This window comes from Ascaphus truei, chromosome 1 (genome assembly GCF_040206685.1).
Source record: "Ascaphus truei isolate aAscTru1 chromosome 1, aAscTru1.hap1, whole genome shotgun sequence".
NCBI classification, from domain to species: domain Eukaryota; kingdom Metazoa; phylum Chordata; class Amphibia; order Anura; family Ascaphidae; genus Ascaphus; species Ascaphus truei.
Genome location: NC_134483.1, coordinates 459,959,963 through 459,981,563, shown reverse-complemented (window position 1 = coordinate 459,981,563; position 21,601 = coordinate 459,959,963). Strand labels below are relative to the sequence as shown.

Sequence of the window (21,601 nt, the reverse complement as noted above, 5' to 3'; positions counted from 1 at the left end):
ATGTAGTACGCATTGTTGTGATTGCAGGCATTCATGCATGGAGTTTTATGATCAGTCAATTTCATCCGTGATGAATGATCTCCCGTAAGTAAACAAATAAGTACAGTTATTCCCTTGTCTCCAAACACCTCTATATTACATTAATGGAATTTATAAGGAAACATACATAAAATGTGATGAAATGGGAGTAATCATTTTCTAATACAATGCACATGAAAGCTCAAGAGTAGCTAAATGCATATACATGATACAGAAAGTACATATATGTAACATTTGTGTTTAAACCAATATGTTGGGTTTTTACTACAAATAATTATAGGAAGATTGATGTAGGCACATCTTATGAGAGATGTCAGCAAATATACATACCATGATCAGTCATACTGGAGATATACCTATAATGCAAAGGAACAATATATAAATTGCAAACATTGACATGCCATCTTCAGTACCGTAAACAACACAGCAAAGTGTGTATTTGGTGTTAAATGTGCAACACCATGTATATTTCATGACATTCAAAATGTAAATCAGGCTGGTGTACACATCATATGGATGTACATGTTACACTGCACCAATAACATTGTATGTAAGCATACTAGAAGCATGAATGAGTATGGGCATAATATGTGTATTGTGTTAGCATAAGGAACAACACAATGCTAAAATATTAGTGCTTTGTTACCCCAGTTTTATTCACATACACACAACTAAAGTAAAATTGAAGAGGGATTATATAACCTGTGCAACAATAACATACCGGTGCCACATCCCTTTGTGCACACAGCAGAGAGAAGAAAGGTGTGCAACCCATATTCATCTGTGTCCTACCAGAAGGGTATATAAAAAAACATTATTGTTAAGATAACATAATGTAAGTATAAAAGTAGAACTTGGAACATATATGTTTTTACTTACAAGAAAAAAATGAATTGATGAGATTCTGGCGTGTCTGGCCACCACTGGCTGTTTGTTCATTTTCAGCAGCTACATGGGTGGGATGCTCGTCTACCACAGGCTCAGCTAGGTCTGACTGTACATTGTGCCTCAGTGCAACATTGTGCAAAATGCAACAGGCAAGGATAATATCAGACACTTTTTGAGGCTTGTATAGAAGAGCCCCACCAGTTCTGTCCAGACACCTAAATCTGGTCTTGAGTAGGCCAAATGTCCTCTCTATAACAGATCTTGTAGATATATGGGCTGCATTGTACCTGTCCTCTGCTTCAGTTTGAGGGTTTAGCACCGGAGTCAAGAGTCACGGCCTAATTCCGTATCCTGAGTCACCTATAATGAATGTAGCACACATAAGCTGACATTAGTGATCAAATTGTACAATGCCAACATTCCTAAATAAAAAAGTGTTTTGTGTTAGAACATGTAAATGTGTACTCACCCAGCAGCCAACCATGTTCAAAATGTCCCTCTTCGAACGCATGGAAGACTGAAGAGTTCCTCAGGATAGAGGAATCGTGACTGGAACCAGGGAATTTGGGTACCACATGCATTATCCTCATCGTGGCATCACATACCACCTGTACATTGAGTGAATGGTAGTGCTTACGATTGCGGTACACATGCTCACTCTGACTAGGTGCAATCAAAGCAACATGTGTGCAATCGATTGCACCCAGCACACATGGTATCCCTGCTATATTATAAAAGCCAGTCCTGACTTCCAGCCACTCTGTCGCCTCTGTAGGAAAATGAATATAATTCCTAGCGCGTCTATTGAGTGCATAGAGAAACTGGGTCAAGGCCCGCGAGAATGTAGATTGCGAGACCCCGCCCACTATGCCCACAGTTGTCTGGTATGACGCGGAAGCAAGATAATGTAATGAGCACAGCATTTTAACAAGCCCAGGGACTGCACGACCTCTGGCTGTGAAAAAATCTAAATCTCCCCTTACTCCTGATAAAGAGCTAAGATTGCTGCTGAACTCAAACGATAGCGACTTACAATCTCCTCCTCACTCATCCCATCTAACAGGGTTCTCTCCCTGTACAGACGCGGACGAGGCACAACTTGTCTCCTCTGTCTTCTCCTCTGATCTCCTGTCCCTCTTCCTGTCCCTCGGCCTGTCCCTCTCCCTGTCCCTGTCGTATCCGCGTGACTGTCCCTGTCACTGTCCCTCGGTGTGTCCCTCCCTTGCCCTATATGATTCTCTTCATCATCAAGCATGTCATAGAAAAGAATGTTCCTCCGTCTCCTAAACAATCTCAACATTTTGAAATGAGTAGCTGTGAATGATCAGGTAATGGGCGTCCTTTAAATAGGTATTTGATGATGTCAGGTGACATAGTAAAATGCAAGGTGTTACATTAACATAATAAAGTACTTCTGTGGCAAGCTGTGTGCAGTTCTTGTTATAAGTATTTGTTGTGTGTATTCTGCAGGGAATGATGATATTTGGCAATGATGTGACGTGAACCTTTGTAGAAACATTGCTTGCAAATAAATAGTTGCATGTGCAATGCATGTAACACTTGTGAACGCAACAGTCAGTCATGTAATTAGGCAAAAAGGCTGAGATTGACGTGGGAAAAGTTTTGTGTAACATGTGTAATTAGGCATGTTATTGTGACATGTTGACAACAATGAATAGTCGTGTGCATATGCATGCATTTGTGTAATGAGGATAGTTGCTATAGAATGAGTTTACAAGGTGTCCCAATGCTGAATTACTGTACATGTGTGTATAAGTTAGGTTGAAGTGCTTGTAATGCTACGGTTACAATGTAAACATGCAATGTGATTGAGCGTCCAATAAGTGACGTCATGAAAATAGGGAGGACCCAAAACTAGATGTAAACATGAGAATTTAGATGTACATGAACGTTTAAAGATGCGTGTCACATTACAAGCATTGTGTAATGTAAAGGAACATGAATATACGGTGTATGTGTGACATGTGTGTCATGTGTAACATCATGTAAATAATTGTTGCTCAGTTCAGTAAAATGTGTGATATGATGTGAGGTTCTCCTTTAAGAGTTGAGTATAGTATTTTCCCTTGGCACATCATCACATGATGAGTAATGTGACCCGCAAATGCTGCAAACATGTAAAAGTAGAATGTTATGCAAATAATACACGTCAGCTGTGACACAATGCAGGGAATGCCCCCACACTGTAATGCAAATGACGTTTGTATTGTGAGCAATGAAACGTAAACAGTACTATACTGTTATACGTCCCCGCTCCATTGACTCCATTGATGTACAGAAGATTTTTTTTTTCTAAGTGCCGTTCCGGCAGCCTTAGCGATCGTTCTCCCCTCCAAACTGCCAACTTTAGTTGGCGGGAGAAATTGGCCATAACATCTCAATTTCGTAGTGCCGATCAGGCCCGATAAGCTGTTTTTTTTTGTTGAATCCAGCCGATTTAAAAAAGTGGCAATCAGTGGCGAAAACAGGCTTATCGGCAGCCGACTGGCCATAACAAAATAATCGGCTCCGAAACCTGCCGAAATCAAGCACTTATCGGCGCTTACTGAATCTCAAACCCAATTTTGCCTATAAAATGGCGATAAATCCCTTATCAACGCTTACTGCATGAGGCCCATAGACTGGATCTGTATATATCATGTAAAGTTTTACCAATGATTACACCCCCTTCTTTCTATTGGTACAGTCCCAATTTGTTGTATATTTCTGCCCAATATCAAAATTCAGCTTTCTGCATAATGTTTGTCTATTGTCAACCTTTCTCCAGATTTGTGTACAGTGCTAGTTGCTAACAGGCATATCATATTTCCCTTCCAAACCTGTCTTTAATGTTGCTTTAAAACATACTTTTAAGTAAAACATGATTAAGCAACATTTTATCACTCCCTTTGCCAATTCTTCAGCTACAGTACGTATAATTGAGAGCAGGGTTTAAACATTTTGCAATCTCAGGCTTAAGAACCGAGGGAAAAATATGAAGAGATCTATGGAGCAGTGTCACTTGTATCACTGGATGTTGATCCAGGGATTAATCTGATTGCCGATTATTGGAGTCAGGAAGGAATTTATTTTTCGTTTATTAGATATCATTGGATGATATTTCACTGCGTTTTTTTGTTTGCCTTCCTCTGGATCAATACACTGTAAGTACGGATATAGGATACAGTATCTGTCGTCTAAATTTAGCATAAGTTAAACTTGATTGACGTACAGTATGTCTTTTTTCAACCTCATCTACTATGTAACTATGGGGTTTATGCAGAGAGGATAGAAATGGAAATCGCGCCATCTTCTGGCCAAAAAACTCGGCACAAAACCTTTTCCTCCCGAGAACATGGCGCGATTTATAAAATCCGCCAGAACAGTTTTCGGAAGTTTAAAATTCGCCAAACACGTGGCGAGAACCTGTAACTCGCCATGTTGATATAGCGTGGAATTCCAGTAGGACCGAAGCGCTTGAACGCGCCATTATGTGGCATACTATGGCGAGTTTCAGGTCTCCACCAAAAGCTGGCAATTTGCTGATTTTTGCCGCCGTTACAAAACTTCTATGAAAGGAGGTAATGCAGGTTCCTGCATACGGCCATTATTTACGGCAATTCAGTGGCTATTTTATTGCCGTTTTCCCTGTAACTCGCGTTGCTCTCTGCATAAGCCCCAATGTATATTAAAACAAATCATTCACTCCATTTTAGCAGAAAATGTCTCCTCTTAGTATTTGTTCCTACCCATGCTTCTGGCAAGCAACGGACAGAGAAAAATTCAGTATACAATATTAAATCATATGATACCATCTTCCCAAGCAAGAGTAAGATGTCTTTATAGCCTATTGAATATGGGTTATAGTGAGGAATGTTTTAGAGGTTCTGCAATTAACCTTAGTTTTTATGGGTGAAATAGCAACAAGCGACTATGAGCTATTGAGTAGAATGCTGGTGTCATGACCCTTCCTCCCTGTTCTGCTTTGACAACTAACTCAAGCTTGCTACTGGTTACATTTTTTTTTTACTATAAAGCCCTGATGTCTTTTCATTAACTTTTTAAAAAATTCTTATTGTAGAATCTTTTAAGTGAAAAGGTGGAGCAGATGATGGAATGGAGTTCCCGGCGCTCAGTCATCCGTATGAATGGAGACAAATTCAGGAGATTTGTGAAGGCACCACCCCGTAATTACTCAGTGATAGTGATGTTCACTGCTCTTCAGCCACAGAGACAATGTTCTGTATGCAGGTAAGAATTTTAAGAATATGTTCTGTCTTTAATATTGTAGTCCCACCCAAGTCTAACATGAACCGATAACAATCACATGCTGACGCAGCAATTACCATTTAAAAAAAAATATTTTTCTTTTTAATATTCTCCAAACAGTGGAAAGGATAGGTATAAGTGGCACACCACTGTTAATAAGAATGAGTGAAAAATTATTCACTTTTGGTGCTCACCTTCTGCTGATCCTGGAGTCTCAAAGCTGGATCCATGAAATGGTCGTAAACAAGGATTAGAAGGAGCAAACAAAAGACTGAAGTGGAGTAAACAACTTCTAATTGAATTCAATTAATCAGAGCCAGTGAACATGACTGTTTGGTCTGAGGAAAGGACAACTGGTCCTGAAACGTTACCGTGTTCACTGGCTCTGATTAATTGAATTCAATTAGAAGTTTTTTACTCTACTTCAGTCTTTTGTGTGCTCCTTCTAATACTTGTAAACTATTCTCCAAACAGTGGTGGCCTCCAGAGCCAACACATAGTGCAACCCAACCTTCGGCGATCCCGGGTATCAGAGATATTAGATTAGGTTAGTCGGTTTCTGACACCAAAGAATATGGCCATGGGGTCACCAATAGAAAGCTAGAACATAATCTCTTTAAGAGGCTATTTTTTTTTTTCCACCAGGCAAATATTCTTGTTCGGTGGAAAAACTATAAATATTTCAGGATTCGGGAAGTGATAGGTACTCGGAAGATAGTGGGGTGGCCAGTTGGTTGTGGTCTATCCCTTGGTTTAGGTAATGTACAGTAGAAGAAAAAATGACCTCCCCACTCACCAATAAAAACACAAACCAAATGAATAGTATGGAGCACTACTTTAAAGCGTAACATCTATAGGGACTGATACATTCAAAGTGACTTTTTGTCATTTATTGCCATATTCTTTCAACACCTCATTAAGATGCTACACTTTAAAACGTGTTTTTTTTGGCAGCCATCAGCTCTTTGAAATTCAGCCAGATCTTTACTGGTTTCCCAAATGCCATGTTATCATGTTTAAGATTAAAAACAATACTACAATATATGTATTTGTGATCCAAATTATATTTATATTCTTTTGGTCAAAATTTCCAGTGTAAATTGACACATACAGTACTGTAGTTGTATTTATTACAAAACTAATTTTATGTTTTAGAAAAGTGACAAATGAATACTAATATTTCATGTATTCTTCACAATATTCTTATTTTAGGATATAGAGAGTATGAGCACCAGTGTATATGAAAATCATATCATGAAATTATGGAGCCTCCCACTGGGAATTAGCACTGCTTAATTATTGAATGTCTCAATATCCTAAAATTGCTGGGAACCCACATTCTCATACTGTACAAACCCTGTGTTCTTATATTTGTTAGTGACGGATGAGTTTTGGTTCAAGTTTGCTGTGCTTCGTGGAGTAAATCCCATGCACTTAACAATTTAAGAAAGTGGCATACTGTGCATACAGTACTGTATGCGTTCAGTGTGTGAATGTCTGACGAATGCCTTGCTTACCTACAGTACATTATGCAGTAACAGGTATGAAAATCTATAAAAGATGGTAATATACACTTAGATCTGTTAAAAGGCTTTTGTTTCAACATGAAACACAAGTGGCAATAATCTGCATACTATATTATTTATTTATAAAAAAATATTCCAGGAAGTTATACATTGAGAGTTACCTCTCGTTTTCAAGTATGTCCTGGGCATAGAGTTATGATGACAAATACATGGTTACAAATACTGTACATAGTTACATTAAGTGAACAGGGTTATACATTATATACAAGACATTGCATGCACAGTTAAAGATAATATATGTAATAGGTGTATGTAACAGTTACAGGACAGATTAAAATGTGAGACAGCATTAGTTTTGAAAGAATGTATGTGTAAGTATATGCAAAAGAACCTGAAAATACAATGTAAAACATTGAATACTCTGTTGTTCACAGTTTATTGTTGGAAGAGCCTTCAATAAGTTGTAGGCAACACTAACATTGAAGGAAAAATACCCATGAGGGGCACATTTTATGTAACTTGAACAATCACAGGTGACTGCTTTAGTCATGTTAAAATAATTTCTTTCATTTACTATGTTTGTGAAGTTATTAACTGCATAATATATTGGAACATTAGGTATTTACTTGTGGCTAAATCAATATGTGTAGCCATGCGAAGGAAGAAGGAATAATTATTATTGATGTTAGTTTTTGTACAAGAAAAACCCACAGACAATACAATTTAGTAAATTATTTTAGTTTTGTTCATATTAAAGAAACAGGCACTGCTGGATTTACAGTATCAGTAGCACTTATTATAACTATAACTATGGTAGCATGTATTGTATAATATGTATTGTTTAACCTTTTGCTTTCATTTATGGAAAAGATTGCAGCGTGAGACAAAGCAGATTGCAATTAAGATAAATAGCCATGATATTAGCAAACAATTATTACGACACTCACATTTTTGTGCAGTCACATATATTCAGTACCAATCAAACTATTAAAGTGCAATAATCCTTTGCTGGTAGCAAAAGAATAATCATGTTAACACTGAGATAGACTACTATGTTTTATATTGCATAGGAACTTGTTAAAATACCAAAGATATATGGGACAATTCTATATACGCTGAATCGGCCATGCGGGCCGATTTCAACCAAAAATACCCTTCGACTTTAATGGGGATTTTCAGGTGACAAAGACCAAAATAGTCACTTAAGCATATACGAACCATAGTGTAAGATAGCAGCACAGGTATTGCTTTAAATGTATTGATTTCATGTTTGGATTTCTACCATGCAACATCGAAACAATACAGCACAGGTAATAACTAGAGCAGTACAAAACAATATTAATATTTTGTTGATATCTCACACAGTGAGCTTTCATGTAACAGGTTTTGCAGACTTCTCCCTCGTTCTTATTGATTGTACAGTAATTCTACATAAATCTACTAGTATTGTATTACTGCCCTCTACGGGATAACTGTAAGCATTGCTCCTGGCTCAAATTGAATAGATAATTTTGTCTAGATTTTCTTATATAAAACTCTAACCCCCATATTTAATGTAATGAGAAGCAGGATAACATAATTAATAATGTATTAGCTGCCATTATGTGGAATAATAGGTATTGTATCAATGTGCATTGCCAAGATTTTCCCATATTAAATAGGTCTCTAAAATATGCCTATATCAAGCATATCCTTTGACCTTAGCATATAGTGTAAGACACTGTTTTTGTGCTTATGTGTACTGCAGATGTTTTTTTTTTGGCTCTTTCAGTAAATAAGATGAAAACAAAAGGTGTTCTTTAAATGGTAAATGCGGTTTTATTATTTCATTTTCTTTTTCATCTATTTGAGTTTTAAAAGCAAGTACTTTTCCGTTTTTTGGTGAACTCGGAAACATTTGTGCTATGGTTCTTACACAAAACATGTACCTCCACGCTGATTTGATTAGGGAGGTTTGTGAGCCCTTTGAATTACTACTTACACCAGGGGTGGGTAACTCCAGTGCTCTAAGGCCACCAACAGGGCAGGTTTTCAGGATATCCCTGCTTCAGCACAGGTGGCTCAATCAGTGTCCCAGTCACAATAATTGAGCCAATGATTGAGCCACTTGTGCTGAAGCAGGGATATCCTGAAAACCTGACCTGTTGGTGACCCTTGAGGACTGGAGTTGCCCACCCCTGACTTAGGCCTCGGGCATGAGCGCTGACCCGTGCTGAGGTGCGCTCTCGCTTACCAGTGAGCCCCTGCAGCCGCAATGAGAGCGGCTTTAGCAGGGGCTCGCACACGCTTCCGCAAGCGTGCGGAAGCGTAGGTTTTATGAAAATTTTGGATTCAAGCGCTCACGGGAGCGCAGGGCCAGTCACGAGTGCGGTTCGCCCAATGAGGGCGAACCAGCTCCGTGACGTCACTGGTCCACCCCCCGACACACCCCCGGACGGCGCGGTAACCAAGGCCAGGGAAAGCACCCGCTTTCCCTCAGCCTCAGCGCGCCTCCGCACGGCTGCTGCAACCCTGGACGCAGCCTAACACAGTCAGACAATGTTGTGATATCTTCAGCTGCAAATGGGAAGAATCTGATTGACCATGCAGTTAGCACTAAGTTGAACTGAGAACTAGCTCACACACAGCAGTGTTGGACATTCTTACAAATTACCCACAGAGAATTTTTTTTTATATACTTGTAGCCAGGTCCCCTGCGGTATTAGCTTCTCCCCTGTAATATGCGAGCCGAGTAGCACTAAGGGTTGCGGCCGGTATCGCGTTGTGGTGGTTCCGCCACTTCGCGGAGCAGGGCGCCGCCATTGTTAGGGGCGTTGCGCATGCGCGAGAAGCAGGAGCACTCCAGGACTACAGGGAGCTCGCGTCTGCACAGTTAAGGTCCAGAAAGCCCGCGAAGGACTAGCCAATAGGGAAGGAGGATCTCTGTTGGCAACCGGAGATATATTTCGCGCGCAGGAACTACGTAGTCAGTCAGGGACTGGAGCGGCAAGGGGTAAGAGGTAGGGTGCTGGAGTCCGTGACTCCGAGCACTAGGCCAGTACTCCCCTAGGCCCCAGACAGCCCTGAGCCACGTTAGCGGAGTGTGATAGGGACCGGCCCTAGGTTAGGGACCTGCCCCTTATCTATAAGCCAGTGAGGAATCCAGCGGACGCTGCGCTTTCCGCCGAGAGGTTTGGGCCTATGCTTGGTCTTACAGGGATCTCTAGATTATAAGTGCGGAGGCTCAGTGCGGAGTGACTACAGCCTGTGGACATCAACCGGGTTGTCATTAAAGTACAGACAACGGAAGAAGCGGTGATATTATCCACGCTGGAATTCACCTCACCTTTGGAGGACATCCAGCGATCCCATTGCGGTATAGCAGCACCCGCGGCTGGAGCCCGGGCAGGTAACACCACAACACACGTGCACCAACCAGGCCTATCATTTGACATAGTGGCTGCGCAGTCACACACAAATACATATACGCTGGTCTACGAATTAGGAGTGCAAGACGTTGGGTGGGACTCATTGGACTTGAGGGTGGGATTATTGTGTTGGGACGGTAGCGTCCACCGAGACGCATAAAGTGTGGACACCCGCCGTGGTGTCCGTTATAGCTAACCTTGAGGAAACGTTGAGTTGGGTTACCTTTAGAGAGGGACACCTGTTACTACATATTTGACTTATATGTTTAGTGATCAGTAAAGAAGTATTCGTTCTTATACATTTAGTTGTATGTGGTTATTGGGTATTGTCCTGCGAGGAACCACTCCCCCTCTGGCGGGAGCCGTCGCAGGTGGAGGCGCTGCATCATATGCTAATATTGTGCCCCAGGTTTCCCCGTGGCGGAAGCTCAGTCCTCCTATGAGCCAACAGGTTACGCACCACACTGAGTAACATTATATGTTCCTGCACCCACACAGTATAAATCTGCGATTGGGGGGGGGGGAAACCCGTTACATTTGGAGGCGCTGCTGAGAGACTTAGACCTGGGGTGCCCTATTCAACAAACATTCTAGAATGTCTCCCGTATTCCCGTGCCTGTCACGCTCAGAAGTATATGAGTGGGCTACGAGGCTGGAAGTGCCACCGGCACACACTCTGGCGGTGTGCGGCGTCCCTATAGACATCCCGTCTATGGCCATCCGAGTGGCTCTGTGCCAGCATTCTCATCTCCGGGGTAAAAACGCCTTAGCCTTGGTGGATCAATGCACAGAGACCAAAGGGCACTATTCAGTATTAGTGGACATTGGGTACGATGTAAATGAAGAACAAGGACCATCTAGTGTATGGTTTGACGGCCCGGCCGAGTCGAGCTGTGCGGTAGTATACCCAGCGCGGCCTATCAAGTCAGAACCTGACAGCTCTCACACGAACTTAGAGGAGGCGGATATGTGCACCTCGTCTTCTACCCCTGAGAGTTATTGCGAGTCTATAGTAGGCACAGCTGCCGACCACAGCCCGCCGCTCAGTATTGCCCCGGTCCCGACTAGCGGAAGAAATGAGATTCAAATGTTAGCTCAAAGTCTTGCCGAGTTGGGAGGAGCCAGGGCTGACGCATCAATGCAACAACAATATCGTAAATTGAAGACCTTTTCAGGCACTAAACCGACTCCAACGGGCGAAGAGGCATTCGACTCCTGGATAGAGTATACCTCACAGGTGGTGGAGGAGTGGACATGTCCTGAGCTAGTCAAACGCCAACGCATAATGGAGTGTCTACGGACCCCCGCTTCCATCACTATATGGCTGGCTAAAGATCAACATGCAGACATCACTGCTCAGAAAATGTTGGAGACACTCGAGCGTGCCTACGGGCGGACCGAGGATGAAGGCCAACTGATGCTGAGGTACCTCAATCTTCGCCAGAAACCGGGGGAGGAGCTGTCTGTCTATCTCCACCGAATTAGGCAAGTCCTATGGGATATGCGGAAACGAGACCAGATCAAGTCCACTCAGGTGGACGAGTATTGTTGGAATCAATTCCAGAAAGGAGCCCTGCCCGACAACCCTATCGCCCTCCTGGTCAAATGCTCCCTGATGCGAAACGAACCCCCTAGCTGGGAAGATCTAGTAGATGAGATCAACAAGCATGAGGCATATGGCCGGTTGCATCCTCCCGCCAAGAGTAAGGAGTCCACCCCCAGTGACCCGCCTAAAGCCACTGGGGCTAAAGCCAAGAATCCCGCGACTCCGGAAGAGGAAGTCGCCCCTAAGGGTGCGGTCCCCAAAGCTAGGCCGAATCGAAATTCCCCGCCCCCGTACCGTGGCCATCCGGAATCAAGGGACCGCCTTTGCTACACCTGCGGTAAGAAGGGCCATCTCACTCGGGCTTGCCCAGAACGGGAAGAGCTCCCCGAGGACAAAACTTCCACTCGACCAAACCCAGCTCGGACGATGGTATGCCAAGCATGAGCCGCCGAACCTGACGGGGAAACCCCTCAAGGGAACCCCCCAGCCCCGGCCGATACCGAGGCCCAGACGGACCCCTCCAACCGAGGGCCGTACAGCCAAGTAGGCCCTGCAGCAATTGAACCCGTCTTAGTAGAAGGGATCTACGCATCGGCCCTACTGGATACAGGGTCGCAAGTTACCATCATATATTATCCGTTCTACGAACAGCACCTCCGGCACTGTACCCTGCGTACGGCTGAGCACGTGACCGTACGAGGGATAAGCAATGAAGACTACCCTATCACTGGAATTGTACAGGTGCAGATGGAAATACTCCAACTGAACACCGGGAAACAACACCCCATGCAGTTAGCGGCCTTGGTATGCCCAGAACCCCAAGGCCAATGCAAGTACCCGATCATTCTAGGCACTAACGCGGATATAGTACAAGCAGTGTTCCGGCAGTACCTAAAAGAGACTAACGAATTACCCCTAGCCACCGCTCTTCTAGACCCAGTTCTACGAGACGAGTGCCAACGGATTTATGCCCTGGAATGACATGGGGATTTATACAATCGCCAGGCTGGACTGACGACCATATTACCGGGGGGAGTGTGGAGACTGCCCGTCTGGTGTTGCTACCCGGACCGGGATGGGGAGGATCAGCTTTTCTCTCTGGAAAATACCCCGGAAGAAGAAGTCCAGAGAGGGTATAAGATACTACCGGAGGTGAGGGAATGGACCACTAAGATCCCCCGCCGAACCCACGTGTATGTACAGAATATCTCCCCCTTTCCGATGGAGTTGGATGTCGGACAGAAGTTGGGAAGCATATATCCGGTCAGCGAGTTGGATGTCGGACAGAAGTTGGGAAGCATATATCCGGTCAGCCCTGTCATGGACACACCAGAGGTAAAGGCGGCGGCCGCGGGTGAGCGGTCCATTGAAATGAATTTCAATTTCGGTGAGTCGACACTATCTACCCAGTGGAAAGAACGACTGGTCGCGCAGCTGACTCAACGACGACATGTGTTCTCCACGAGTGACATGGATGTGGGGTGTAGTCGCAGTGCCCAACATACCATCCGATTGAGTGATACCACCCGTTCCGCGAATGGTCACGTCGCCTCGCCCCACGAGATATAGACGACGTGAGGAACGTTCTCCACGATATGGAAAACTCCGGGATCTTGATAGAGTCGTGGGGCCCATACGCGTCCCCCATCGTGGTGGTGCGTAAAAAGAACGGAGTCGTACGACTGTGTATTGATTATCGGACATTGAACAACCACACGATACCGGATCAGTACACCCTCCCGCGCATCGAAGAAATACTGAACGCGCTTAATGGAAGTCAGTGGTTCAGTGTGCTCGATCTCCGATCCGGGTACTATCAGGTACCTATGAGCACGGAGGATCAAGAAAAAACAGCTTTCGTCTGCCCCTTGGGATTCTATCAATTCACCCGTATGCCCCAAGGTATATGTGGGGTGCCGGCCACGTTCCAGAGGTTGATGGAAAAGACTATCGGGGACATGATTCCATGGGAATGTCTGGTATACCTAGATGACATTATCGTCTTCGGGAGAACTTTAGAGGAACACGAAGAGCAGTTATTTAAGGTAATCGACCGTCTGGGGAACGAAGGGTTGAAATTATCCCTAGACAAATGCCGTTTTTGCCACACATCGGTGACCTACGTGGGACACATAGTGTCCGTCAAGGGGATCGCCACTGACCCTGCCAAGGTAGAGGCTTTAGTAAACTGGCCTCGCCCGAGAACGTCACAGAGTTGCGGTCCTTCCTGGGATTCTGTGGGTATTACCGCCGCTTTGTGGAAGGATACTCGAGCAAGGCTAAGCCCCTGAACAACCTGTTGAAAATATACCCTTCAGAGACCGGGAAGAAGGCTGTATCGTCTAGCCAACGTTCGGTGACAAATGGACATCGGAGTGTGAGCAAGCCTTCCTGAAACTGAAGGGATGTCTGACTGAGGCGCCCGTGCTTGCATATGCGGACCCCGAGCAGCCATACGTCCTGCATGTGGATGCCAGTCTAAATGGACTAGGCGCCGTCCTGCACCAGAAGCACCCTGAGGGCCTGCGGCCTGTGGCTTACATCAGTCGCAGCTTGACACCCAGCGAACAGAGATACCCCGTCCACAAGTTAGAATTCCTGGCTCTCAAGTGGGCTATTACTGAGAAACTACACGATTACCTGTACGGGATTGCTTTCGAAGTAACAATCCCCTTACTTATGTCAATACCTCGGCCAAACTGGACGCTGCCGGACACCGCTGGTTGGCCGCCCTGAACAGTTACAACTTCTCCATGAAGTACAAGCCAGGACCCCTGAATGTCGGAGCGGACGCCCTCACCCGAAGACCCGGGCTAAGTGCTATCCCAGATGACGAGGAATGGGAAGAACTGCCTGGGCCCGCCGTGTGAGCTATGTGTAGCATGGCCGCTATCATCGACGACCAAGTGGCGTTCTCAGAATTAAGAGTGGTCTATTCATTGGGATGTCGGTCGCAGGCTGTCCCAGAAGCTTACTGTGATCCCAAAGGGATGAATATCAGGCCTGATAAAGTACTACGGTGGAAGGACCTAGTAGATTACCAAGTGCGAGACCCTATCATTGGTATCATCTTGAGAGCCGTAATAAAGGAGAACCCGGCCCTGCTTAAGTGTGCACCCAAAAACTTGGTGGCCCTACTCATGCGGGAGTGGGACCATTTCGAAATAGACAATTGCTTACTCTACCGGGTGGTCCAGTATCACAACCACCCGGATAGAAGACAACTAGTCCTCCCTAAGAACCTACAATTTCTGGTGCTGAAGGCTCTACATGATGATCATGGACACCTTGGTACCGATAAAACCTTTGGGCTGGTCCAAGATCATTTTTTTGGGCCTAAAATGTGAGAGGCCGTTGAGCGTCATTGTCGCCGATGTACCCGGTGCATACAGAGAAAAACCCTGCCTACCCGAGCGGCCCCCATGGGTCATCTGCAGAGTTCGGGCCCCATGGACCTCGTGTGTATGGACTTCCTGTGTATTGAACCAGATAGCCGGGGGATATGCAACGTGCTGGTTATCACAGACCACTACACGCGTTATGCTCAAAATACTTTGTACATTACGGCCTTCCCAACCGCCTCCAATCTGACCAAGGGCGGGACTTCGAGAGTACCTTGATCAGGGTATTGCTACGAATGCTGATAATAAGAAGCGATACGACCATAAAGTCCGATATCGGGAACTTTGGCCAGGAGATGCTGTGTTGCTTCGGAACTTAGGCGTCCCAGGAAAACATAAGCTGGCCGACCGTTGGAGAGATGGAGTGTATGAGATAGAATCCCAAATGCCTGGCCTCCCGGTCTATCGTATCAAAGACACTAACATAACTAAAGGTATGGCACCGCAATCATCTTCTTCCCATTCCTCAAGTGGAAGATGATGAGATTGAGATATTGGCCACACCGCTCAACGGTGAGCCCGATTTACCAGAGCAGGGTCAAGAGACTGTCCATAATGAGACCCCCTCTGACACTACTGAAGACCCATTGGAGGGACCCTCTCAAAGGGACCACTCCACAGAAGGGGCATCTCCCGGAGGAGCTACGGGTAAAGGGCCCTGTAGGCCAACGCCTACTAAGGTGGCACCAACAGGCCAGCCTTTGGATCCACAGAGCCCGAGCTTTGTTCCTAACAGAGACTATTCAGAGACATTTCTCCCCTCAAGGGAAGAGGCTGAGCCTCAGGACTGTGCTTATTACTCCCCCGAGGGAGTTGCTGAAGAACAGCTCAGACGGAGCCAAAGAAACAGGTACCCTCCAACGCGGGTAGCCTATGATCAGATGGGGGCACCCCATTATGAGACTCAGCAGTGTTCTCGGAGCAAGATCCAATCTGTGATTGTAATGCTCACGGAGTTGTGTAACATTGTATAGAGTCATGCATGTGCTAAGTTATGTCTCCAATGCATTTTTCATTATATAAATGCTGTATATAGTTATGATATTGGTGTCCCAAGCGAGGACGTTGGGGATTTTACCGGGGGGAGGATGTAGCCAGGTCCCCTGCGTTATTACCTTCTGCCCTGTAATATGCGAGCCGAGTAGCACTAAGGGTTGCGGCCGGTATCGCGTTGTGGTGGTTCCGCCGGTTCGCGGAGCAGGGCGCCGCCATTGTTAGGGGCGTTGCTCATGCGCGAGAAGCAGGAGCACTCCAGGACTACAGGGAGCTCGCGTCTGCGCAGTTAAGGTCCAGAAAGCCCGCGAAGGACTAGCCAATAGGGAAGGAGGATCTCTGTTGGCAACCGGAGATATATTTTGCGCGCAGGAACTACGTAGTCAGTCGGGGACTGGAGCGGCAAGGGGTAAGAGGTAGGGTGCTGGAGTCCGTGACTCCGAGCACTAGGCCAGTACTCCCCTAGGCCCCAGATAGCCCTAAGCCACACTAGCGGAGTGTGATAGGGACCGGCCCTCTTGGTCTTACAGGGATCTCTAGACTATAAGTGCGGAGACTCAGTGCGGAGTGACTACAGCCTGTGGACATCAACCGGGTTGTCATTAAAGTACAGACGACGGAAGAAGCGGTGATATTATCCACGCTGGAATTCACCTCACCTTTGGAGGACATCCAGCGATCCCATTGCGGTATAGCAGCACCCGCGGCTGGAGCCTGGGAAGGTAACACCACAACACACGTGCACCAACCAGGCCTATCATTTGACATTGTGGCTGCGCAGTCACACACAAATACATATACGCTGGTCTACGAATTGGTAGTGCAAGACGTTGGGTGGGACTCATTGGACTTGAGGGTGGGATTATTGTGTTGGGACGGTAGCGTCCGCCGAGACGCATAAAGTGTGGACACCCGCCGTGGTGTCCGTTATAGCTAACCTTGAGGAAACATTGAGTTGGGTTACCTTTAGAGAGGGACACCTGTTACTACATATTTGACTTATATGTTTAGTGATCAGTAAAGAAGTATTCGTTCTTATACATTTAGTTGTATGTGGTTATTGGGTATTGTCCTGCGAGGAACCACTCCCCCTCTGGCGGGAGCCGTCGCAGGTGGAGGCGCTGCATCATTGTAAGGTATATGCTAATATTGTGCCCCAGGTTTCCCCGTGGCGGAAGCTCAGTCCTCCTATGAGCCAACAGGTTACGCACCACACTGAGTAACATTATATGTTCCTGCACCCACACAGTATAAATCTGCGATTGGGGGGGGGGGGAAACCCGTTACATACTTTTTCATGAAAATGTTGTAATAAGTATTATTGCAAACATTTGATGATTGCCACAATACAGTGTACATCGTGTAGGTTGCTAAAAGAAAGGGTATTTGCGAAAGATTATATATGAGAGAGAGCAATTACCTAATGAATAATTTCATGAGATGTATCAAATTGTACAGTTTCTCTGTGTAAATAGATGTAGCAGGAGTCATTGTTCCCTTCTTGTTGGATATGTGGGAATCTTTTGTGATATTGTGCAAAAACACTGCAGTTGACTCCAATGGAAACTCAGAGGCAACAGGATATGTTGTTCTCTTCCTGAAGTTTTGGTAGCTGCATTGGTCCAGGGAAAATGCAGATTTGTTATAGACTGTGGTATCTGGACTGCGGCAGGAGGCAGAAAAGGGTTAAGCAAGGCATAGCTGGTAGAAGCACACAGCACATGTGTAACACAGTGTCAGGACTAATGAGCCAGGCTGTAGGTTTCAAAAGCAGATAGGAAGAGGGAGGGGGGGTGCCCTCTCTAATCTGGGACAAAACTGGCTGCAGGAAGCAGGTCTGCACAAGGATTTTATAATAAACTAGCTGATATACCCGGCGTTGCCCGGGATGTAAATACGTAATAGGTAGTATTATTTATAAATCGTGGAACAATAGGTGACTATTTGTTGTAAAGGTTGGATAATAATGTTGAAAAGAAAGATGGAATAAAATGTAATACGATGTTGTTGTTTAAAAATGGTTTATTGTAAAGGACACCACAGTACAATGTATATTTTGGTGACATAAGAGATGTAAAAATGTGATGAATGTGTCCTGCTAGGGTGTGAGGCGGCGGGTTGTGCGTGGGTTGTGAGTGCTGTCTGTGAGTGGGGGTCCTGCTAGGGTGTGAGGCGGCGGGGTGGCAAGTGGGTTGTGAGTGCTGTCTGTGAGTAGGGGTCCTGCCAGGGTGTGAGGTGGCGGGTGGCGCGTGGGTTGTGAGGGCTGTCTGTGAGTGGGGGTCCTGCTAGGGTGTGAGGCGGCAGATGGCGCGTGGGTTGTGAGTGCTGTCTGTGAGTGGGGGTCCTGCTAGGTTGTGAGGCGGTGGGTCAGTGATGTCGGTGCATATGGGCGGGAGGCAGCAGGTGTGTGGCGGGTGTGTGAGTGGCGACAGGTGTGTGTTGAGTGCGTGCGGCAGCTGTGAGGCAGAGGCGGCCGGTGTGAAAGGCAGAGGCGGGGGGAGGTGGGGAAGGTGGGGGGGGTGGAGTGGAGGGGGGTGGAGTGGAAGGGGGGAGTGGAGAGGGGGGGAGGGGGGAGTGAAGGGGGGGAGGGGGAAGGGGGAGGTGGAGGGGAGAGGGGAGGGGGGAAGGGGGGGGAGGGGAGGGAGTGGAAGGGGGGAGTGGAGGGGGATGGGGGAGAGGGGGGAGTGGAGGGGGGAAGGGGGGAAAGGGGGGGAGTGAAGGGAGGGAGTGGAGGGGGGAAGGGGGGGAAGGGGGGGAGTTGAGGGGGGGAAGGGAGGGAGCGGAATGGGAGGGAAGGAGGGAAAGGGGGGAGTGGAGGGGGGGAAGGGGGGAGTGGAGGCGGGGGGAGTGGAGGGGGGAGTGGAGGGAGGGAGAGGAGGGGGGAAGGGGGGAGTGGAGGGGGGAGTGGAGGGGGGGGAAGGGGGGGAGTGGGGGGAAGGGGGGGAGTGGAGGGGGGGAAGGGGGTGGAGTGGAGGGGAAGAAGGGGGGGGTGGAGGGGGGAGTGGAGGGGGGGGGAGTGGAGGGGGGAGTTGAGGGGGGGAAGGGAGGGAGCGGAATGGGAGGGAAGGAGGGAAAGGGGGGAGTGGAGGGGGGGAAGGGGGGAGTGGAGGTGGGGGGAGTGGAGGGGGGAGTGGAGGGGGGAAGGGGGGGAGTGGAGGGGGGGAGTGGAGGGGGGGGAAGGGGGGAAAGGGGGGGAGTGGGGGAAGGGGGGGATTGGAGGGGGGGAAGGGAGGGGGGAAGGGAGGGTGCAGAATGGAGGGGGGGAAGGGGTGGAGTGGAGGGGAAAAAGGGGGGGAGTGGAGGGGGGGGAGTGGAGGGGGAAGGGAGGGGGGGAAGGGAGGGTGCAGAATGGAGGGGGGGAAGGGGGAGTGGAGTGGAGGGGAAAAAGGGGGGGAGTGGAGGGGGGGGAGTGGGGGGAAGAGGGGGGGAGTGGAGGGGAGGAGGGAAGGGGGAGTGGAGGGAGGGAGGAGGGGGGGATGGGGGGGAGAGTGGAGGGGGGCAATGGGGGGGAGTGGAGAGGAGGGGGGAAGGGGAGGTGGGAGGTGGGGGGGAAGGGGGGAGGGAAGGGAGGAGGGATAGGGGGAAATGGAAGGGGGGAAGGGAGGGTGGGAAAGGGGAGGGAGGGGGGGAGTGGAGGGGGGAGGGGGGGAAGTGGCGGGGGGGAAGGGGGGGGAGTGGATGGGAGGAGAGGGAAGGGGGGGAGTGCAGGGAGTGGAGGGGGGGAGGGAAGTGGGGAGTGGAGGGGGGAGTGGAGGGGGGAGTGGAGGGAGTGGAAGGGGGGAGTGGAGAGGGGGAAGGGGGGGAGTGGAGGGGGGGAATGGGGGAAAGGGGGCGAGTGGAGGGGGGTAAGGGGGGGGAGTGGAGGGGGGGAAGGGAGGGGACAGAAGGGAGGGGAGTGGAAAGGGGGAGTGGAGGGGAGGAAGGGGGGGAGTTCAGGGGGGAAAGGGGGGGAGTGGAGGGCGGGAGTTGAGGGGGGGAAGGGAGAGGGCAGAAGGGGAGGGGGGAGGGAGGGGAGGAGGGAAAGGGGGCAGTGGAGAGGGGGAAGGGGGGAGGAGGGAGTGGAGGTGGGGGAAGTGGAGGGGGAAAGGGGGGAGTGGAGGGGGGGAAGGGGGGAGTGGAGGGGGGGGTAAGGGGGGGGAGTGGAGGGGGGGAAGGGAGGGGGACAGAAGGGAGGGGAGTGGAAAGGGGGAGTGGAGGGGAGGAAGGGGGGGGAGTTCAGGGGGGAAAGGGGGGAGTGGAGGGCGGGAGTTGAGGGGGGGAAGGGAGAGGGCAGAAGGGGAGGGGGGAGGGAGGGGAGGAGGGAAAGGGGGCAGTGGAGAGGGGGAAGGGGGGGAGGAGGGAGTGGAGGGTGGGGGAGTGGAGGGGGAAAGGGGGGAGTGGAGGGGGAGAAGGGGGGAGTGGAGGGGGGGGAAGGGGGGAGTGGAGGGGGTGGAGGGGGGGGAAGGGGGGAGTGGGGGAAGGGGGGGAGTGGAGGGGGGAAGAGGGGGGAGTGGAGGAGAGGGAAGGGGGGGAGTGGAGTAGGGAGTGCAGGGAGTGGAGGGGGGAGGGAAGGGGGGAGGGGGGAGGGAAGGGGGAGGGACGGGGGAGGGAAGGGGGAGGGAAGGGGGGAGGGAAGGGGGGAGTGGGAAGGGGGAGGGGAAGGGGGGAGAGGGAAGGGGGGAAGGGGGGAAGGGAAGGGGGGGAGTGGAGGGAAGGGGGGAAGGGGGGGTGGAGGAGAGGGAAGGGGGGTGAGTGCAGGAGTGGAGGGGGGGAGGGAAGTGGAGGGGGGAGTGGAGGGGGGGAGTGGAGGGAGTGGAAGGGGGGGAGTGGAGAGGGGGAAGGGGGGGAGTGGAGGGGGGGGGATGGGGGAAAGGGGCGGAGTGGAGGGGGGTAAGGGGGGGGGAGTGGAGGGGGGGAGTGGAGGGGGGGAAGGGAGGGGACAGAAGGGAGGGGAGTGGAAAGGGGGAGTGGAGGGGAGGAAGGGGGGGGAGGGAAGGGGGGGGAACGGGGGAGTGGAGGGCGGGAGTTGAGGGGGGGAAGGGAGAGGGCAGAAGGGGAGGGGGGAGGGAGGGGAGGAGGGAAAGGGGGCAGTGGAGAGGGGGGAAGGGGGGGAGGAGGGAGTGGAGATGGGGGGGAGTGGAGGGGGAAAGGGGGGAGTGGAGGGGGAGAAGGGGGGAGTGGAGGGGGGGAAGGGGGGAGTGGAGGGGGGTGGAGGGGGGGAAGGAGGGAGTGGGGGAAGGGGGGAAGGGGGGGAGTGGGGGAAGGGGGGGAGTGGAGGGGGGAAGAGGGGGGAGTGGGAGGAGAGGGAAGGGGGGAGTGGAGTAGGGAGTGCAGGGAGTGGAGGGGGGGAGGGAAGGGGAGTGGGGGAGGGAAGGGGGGAGGGACGGGGGGAGGGGACGGGGGGAGGGAAGGGGGGAGGGAAGGGGGGAGGGAAGGGGGGAGAGGGAAGGGGGAGGGAAGGGGGGGAGGGAAGGGGGAGGGAAGGGGGGGGAGGGAAGGGGGGAGAGGGAAGGGGGAGGGAAGGGGGGGAAGGGAAGGGGGGGAGTGGAGGGA

The 21,601-nt window shown here is 49.3% G+C and overlaps 1 protein-coding gene across 5 annotated transcripts in view; it reads left to right on the top strand.

Annotated features, from left to right (window-relative positions):
- TUSC3 (tumor suppressor candidate 3) overlaps positions 1 to 21,601 on the top strand; it is a 369,252-nt gene that overhangs the window by 134,015 nt on the left and 213,636 nt on the right. For all 5 annotated transcript variants that reach the window (XM_075565925.1, XM_075565910.1, XM_075565918.1 and 2 more), the window contains one exon: positions 5,009 to 5,178. In XM_075565925.1, coding sequence (XP_075422040.1) covers positions 5,036 to 5,178 — 143 coding nt within the window. In that variant the 5' untranslated portion in view covers positions 5,009 to 5,035. The remainder of the gene's footprint in view (positions 1 to 5,008; positions 5,179 to 21,601) is intronic.